This window comes from Cibotium barometz, chromosome 53 (genome assembly GCF_041138505.1).
Source record: "Cibotium barometz isolate CiBa-2024 chromosome 53, ASM4113850v1, whole genome shotgun sequence".
In the NCBI taxonomy this organism is placed as follows: Eukaryota; Viridiplantae; Streptophyta; class Polypodiopsida; order Cyatheales; family Cibotiaceae; genus Cibotium; species Cibotium barometz.
In genome coordinates, this window is record NC_141098.1 from 1693620 (window position 1) to 1699891 (window position 6272).

General features: G+C 39.1%; 1 protein-coding gene across 2 annotated transcripts; it reads left to right on the plus strand.

The window, feature by feature from the left end:
• Window positions 1-985: 985 nt before the first annotated feature.
• LOC147608171 (uncharacterized) lies at window positions 986-2893 on the plus strand. 2 transcript variants are annotated; one of them, XM_086789132.1, is made up of 5 exons: window positions 986-1601; window positions 1705-1833; window positions 2383-2495; window positions 2579-2662; window positions 2755-2893. In XM_086789132.1, exons 1-4 carry the CDS (start codon window positions 1112-1114, stop codon window positions 2654-2656), a joined length of 810 nt encoding a protein of 269 aa, XP_086645258.1. In that variant the 5' UTR covers window positions 986-1111; the 3' UTR covers window positions 2657-2662; window positions 2755-2893. The 2 variants fall into 2 exon arrangements, with proteins under 2 accessions (XP_086645258.1, XP_086645257.1); XM_086789131.1 differs by having other exon boundaries at window positions 1705-2495.
• Window positions 2894-6272: the final 3379 nt, after the last annotated feature.

Below are 6272 nucleotides of genomic sequence, written 5' to 3' on the forward strand. Positions count from 1 at the left end.
CAGATCTGCCAGCAAAGAAAATCTTCAATATCTTTTTTTTAAATATTTTTTTAAAGGAAAAGTTTCAAAAAGTTACCCCCCCTCACTTCCCTCTTCCCTCCAAAAGTAGGGGCGTGTTTCTCTCTCCTCCCTTTTAGACTAACCCACTTTCCCCATCTACCACTCACTACACCCTCACTTGCAGCCCTATCTTCATCCCCAACTTGAGGAAAGCTCTTTGCTACCACCTTCTCAGAGAAAGCTCTGTTATCAGCCTCTTTCTCTCTCTAGAGGAAGCTCTGTTATCAGACTCTATCTCTAGGTCTCTCTCTCTCTCTGTGCAAGCAGGCACCTAATGCAATCTCTCATTAGCTTTCTTTTGAGGAAAGCTCTTTGCTACCAGCTACTCAGAGGAAGCTCTGTTATCAGCCCTTCTCTCTCTCTCTAGAGGAAGCTCTGTTATCAGACTCTCTCTCTCTCTCTCTCTCTCTCTCTCTCTCTCTCTCTCTCTCTGCATGTAGGCACCTAATGCAATCTCTCATTTGCTTTCTTTTGAAGGTTTAGCTTTCTGTGTGTGTGTGCATGTGTGTGTGTGTGTGTGTGTGTGTATTGTGTGTGTGTGTGTATGGATTTGCAGCAAGCTTCTTTGAAGCTTTAGCTATCTCTCTCTATCTCTCTCTGAGCAGGTATTTGCTTTTTTGCCATATTCTTAACATTCACTTTCTTTTCATTTGGGCCATCTATGCATTAGGGAAAAAGGGAGCTCATTTTGGGGCCTTTTACGGTTTGGAAAAATAAGCTCTCAACCAATGAACAGAGGGCCAACGTAACGTTGGAAATTCACAAAAATAAAAGAAAATAGATAAAAGAAACAATATTTTATGTAGGTACAAGCGTGCTACATTAATGTGGAGATTGGTTTTTTATTCTCACAAGATCTTTGGACATGAAGATATAATCTAGTCTGACATTTTCTCTGACAAGGGCCTTCCCGCTTCCACCTCCCTTTGAACTTTGAATTGTTGTGCTGCCTTTCCTTCGAAAGGTCTACCATTCTACACCACTACCTCATTGTGCAGTAACCTCTTCTTTTCCAAAACTGCTCCCTTGATCCAGTTTGGCTTAGAGTAAGATGTTTCTTGTCAACTATCTGTCTGCCTACTTTCTCTTTCTTGAAACTTCACTTTGTTATCTTGTTTACATTACTTTGCTGTGGTTACAGATTCACAAGGTATCCATGGTGAATAAAAACTATGGTCGTTCTTGTGGAAGACGTTCTGTGGATGATAATGCTATGAAGGCAGAATTATACCACACATCCTTACCCCGTCGACCTGCTTCTTCTATTTCTTCGGTAGAGAATTCAAGTACAGTCAAAACGGAAGGAACTTGGGAAAGGTTTACTGTTTCGAAAGGAGCATGGGTGCTCATGCAACCTAGTAAAAGAAAGAGACCCCAGACAAAAAATATTTTCTTGGCATCATGGAAGGGAAGAGTACGAGATTTTAAAATCACCAGAGGAAAGATATCGGTGAAAGAAGTTTTGATTCAGCATGTGTACATGCATAAAGAACTTGTCTTGCGAGACTATCCAAATGATCTTCCGCAACACAGGCCTAATTGTATATTTTTCTATTGTGGTTTGGTTCTTTATGAGGTGCATGGATTTTTAAGACAAAGCTTTCTTTCTTTGCTTATTGATATTCTTGTGATATTTTATTTCAGATTTATACCCTTCATCGTATGAGACATGGCAAAACATCGATTGTATTCTGGGATTTATAGATGTTTTGCATGGATCGATAGGAGAACAACAATACGAAGGTCGATGTGCAACAGAGCTAGCTCAATCCGGTATATTTTTTACTGATCATTTTTATCAGTTGCTGGACAATGCAAACACACATGGTGTGTTAAGAAAACAAGACCTTCCAGCATGGAATTCAGTGGATTGGCCTCTCCCACATTTTAGTGTTACAGAGGCATACAGAGCCAAGCTTTTCAAAGAAGTACAGAAAGCTCTTAGGCCCAATATTGCCACAAGGATAATAAAAATTTCTTTGTGCATGCCTCTCACAGTTTTTGTAGACTTGTTTAATACCTTTCCAGTGAAGGTTTCAAAAACAATGTTCACAGTTAAAGCAACAAGTCTGGCATGCATGCCACAATTTTTGGATAAAGGTTGGGATAAGAAGACATGTAGTTCAGTGTTTTGTGAGGTTGTCCAACCTTCTATGCAACTGAAGTACATGGTTGCATCACAAAATTTTATTTTTTCTTTTTATTATAAGCGCAGTCGAATGCTAGGTACAAAACTAGTCCCTATGGATCAAGATGAAGATTCTTTTGGTGCAGAAAATAAACTTCTTGATATTGATGTTGTTGAGAATGGTGATGTGCTAGTCAATATCACATTAAGACAATGCTGCTCCCTAGCTCAATTGCGCAATGACATTCTATTTGAGACAGAAGGTTCTATTTCAAAGGACTTTTTATTTATCTACAACAATAAGAAGGTATACCATGTGACTTATCCTAGTCTCATTAAGCACTGCTATTAGTTTACTTTACCCTATTGTTTCATATTGCTTTTTTGCAGGTGCTCAAAAGAAGAGAGAGATCAATAAAATGCAAAGACATTGAAAATTTTAAAATTGAGATAACACAGACTCCATAAACAAAGGTATTATATTCAAAAATGTAAAATTCTGTACAGAAGTGTTTAATTACATATGTAGAACATATTCTTGACAACAATTTTCTATTTATCTACAGGTTGATCTAGAGGCTGCTCTACATGGTCCAACCTCACCGTATCATCTTTATTTGGAGAATCTACTTTCTGTTGCTCCATCTTGTCGTGTACAGTCTCTTGGTGCTGCTCCATTGTCTCCTCTACTACCCTTGGAGCATCTGTTTGCTGTTGCTCCCTCATTTCCTCAATAACATCAGCAGCAACAGGTCCTTGTTCTTGTGGCTTCTCCTCATCAGCACTAGGTCCTTGTTCTTGTGGCACCACATCTGCATCATCTGTGTCATCAAGGTGTATGACACCTTCTCGGACTTTAGAGCTCTCACCTAACTCGACAGTAGCTGGTACAATAGGTTTGGGGAAGGCATACTTCAAAAACTTCCAAATTATATCAGCTCTGAAACTATACACGTAGCTCGAGTTGAAGCTATCTTCTCTCATCTGCAATGAGATATGATGATTTAGAACACTTTGTACCAATATCAAATTTTTTGAAGCTAAATGAAAATTATTTTTTCTTACAAGCTCTGGCTGTCCTATCTCAAAATAGCTTGAAAGTATATATTTGGCACTAATCAGCACCCTCCACCCACAGCTACTTGAATCATCTTGTTGTGGTGTCTGGATAGTTGGAAAGATATGTTAGAAACTGTTAATGTCTGAACAAAATAAAATTATTCAATAAGTTCAAAGGCATAGCATGAAATAGACATCAGTAGAGGGAGCAACTTTCTACCTCTAAATCTATTGGCTCTATTGAATCCAAAAGATTGACATTAGGAGGACACTGATCCAATGCATCTAGAAGTCTTCTAATACAACTGCAATACATATAATTCAGTTAGTGTGCATTAAATCCAAATAATGAAGTTTAAAGTTAAAAATAGCACACAAACCACTTACAATTTAACCTCTCTATGTGTGTTTCTAAGAGAGTTGAATAAAAAGCATTGCTTCTGCTGGATGTCAATAGAAGCAAAGCTCCAGTGGTCACTGCATAAGGAAAAAAGCATTAAGAAATCAAAGGCTACAAGAGTACTCAATCTTGAAGGAAAATCCCAAAAGAAGCAGCCACACACATACTTGTTATGGTATGGAAGTAGAAAAATATCAACATGATCAAAATCACAGTGTCTGAACCAATTGGAAATATCCATGGGAGTTTCCTTTGGATCTCTTAACTTGAAGGAAATTGCAGGATCAATAATATAAACTGTATGCTGTACAGCATGGTTCAGCCAGCTTCTCATCATGCTACATTGGACAAAACAATAATTAAGGTAAGGTGTAAGGGAGGAGGTACAATAAGGATTGTTTTGCAAACAAATGTAAAATAAAAGACACTTACTAGAGCATTGCAAGAATGATAGTATCTGAGCAATACTCATTCTTATGAGCCAATGCTGCCAAGCATGCTCTTGTCAAGTCAAAATTATTCTCTGAAAAATCATCTTCAATATGGACAACTATGTTAGGGCCCAGCTCTTGCAACCTTCTCTGTATCTGTAGCTCCATCTGTACAGTCTCCACATTTATAGCAGACTTGGATTCCTCTTTTTGCTGCTTCAGTGACTCCTCATAAGCAGCTTTCCCTCTGGTGCTCATTGAGTGGGTCACTTCAACAACCTTCACCTTGTCTGCCTTCAATTTCCTTGTAGGTGGAATTAATAATATGTCTCTCATTTTAATGTCCTGCCATTCCACAGGATGGACCAGCTTGTCATACCTCCACCTCACTCTGGACAATGTGTTGAAGTCCTTGGCCATCAGAGTTACCCTGTGAGCATGGGCTGCTACAAGCATTGCATCTTCAAAGTACTTCTCCAGGTAATCCTCTGCCATTTCCTGTAAGGAGAGAATGGCAGTCCTGTTCCACCTGAAACCAAGGTGCCAGCTATCACAGATTTCTCTCACTAGCCTCTGAAAAGGTGCCTTGGGGATTGCAAAGCCTATAGCTTTTTGCTGTTTCCTGATCTCCTTTAGCACACCAGCAGAATGCTTTAACCTCTTGGACTTTTGCTGTAGCATGCTCATTGGCTTCCCCTTCCTGCCATGTGCAACTCTTCCTTTTGTAGGCACACTAGATTCCTTGACATCAGCCCCAGCTGCTGCTGCTGCAAGCCCTGGCCCCTTGCCAGACCTCCTTGCAGTTGCCTTGGTTCTTGCCATCACTCTGAAAAGGTCCATACAAAGCAATAGTAAAAGATAAGAAACATGGAGAACATAGAATGATTAAAGAAGGTGATGACAACTTGGATGAAGCAAAATTGAACAATTTGCAACAAAAGGCGATTATGAAGATTTGAAATTTGTAACAGCTCAGAATCGCGTTTTTCTGCAAATGCTTGAAACAACATGATTTTGCATTCATATGATGAATTCTCTATCTTTCCAACTACAAACAATATATATTGTGTTTATAGAAGAACTATGCAAGCCTGAAATGGGTGGATAAAGAAGCATTTTAAAATCTGCAACAAAATGCGATTTGCACTATTTTGAGATTTCTAAAATCCTCTCCTCGCGTTTTGCTGCAAATTCTAGAGACAACATACTTCAGCATGCCTTTAGTCATTTCAGTGTGTATGCAGCTTGGTGCAACATAGATTGAGCCTATGGACATCAAGAAGTGATCAAACTCTCATTCAACAGGGCCAAATAAAAAGTCTTCCTGCTTCTACATGCAGTGGAGAAAATCTAAAAAATGCATATAATATTTATCATAATATGTAACCTACATCACATCAATCAATTCCTTACCCTAATATACTATTAAACAAGAAGGAGAGGAAAAAGATTTTCTTACTAACCTGGAAGCTATCTGCAAGTGTTCTGTGCTGATGATGAGTATCCTGTGCTGGGTGTGAACCTCTGCTGCTGGTCTGGATGCTGATGGTGTGGAGTAGGGAGGTAGAGATGCAAGAGAACTGAGTTAGGAGAGTAGATTATTACAAAATACAAATAATGGAGTTATTAATACCACACGTGTGAGATATAGTCGTTTTTTAACACGTGTGGGTCCCACCAAATCTTTTGTGATTTGAAATTTGTGGGTCACTTTTTGCCTTGGAACTTGTGCCAATCATGATTTCATAATTAGATCCATTAACACTTTTCCCTCCCCGTATTCCATCCCTGCCAGCACCCTCCCATCATCCTCTTCTCTCCCACTTTGACCACTTTCTACCCAACACACTCCATCCACTCTGCAACCTGTCTGAAGACTACTACCATTACCAGATCTCTAGGTTACCAGTGCTACAGCTCAGTTTTGGAAGAGAGCAGGACAATCTCCAGGGCTATTCCATCAGTATGGAAGAGGAAAAGAAAGGTCAGAGATCTATACCATTTCCAATGTTTTCTGACATATATTTCTTCCATCTGTAGAATTCTTAAATCTCAGTGCCTAGAAATCTGGCAGATCACCCTAGGATTTGATTAGAGATGGATATGAGTAGGATTTAGAATTTTGCAACAAAATGCGATTAGAGAGGTTTATTTTTTCCAAATGCTCCAAATCGCGTTTTGCTGCAAATTCTGA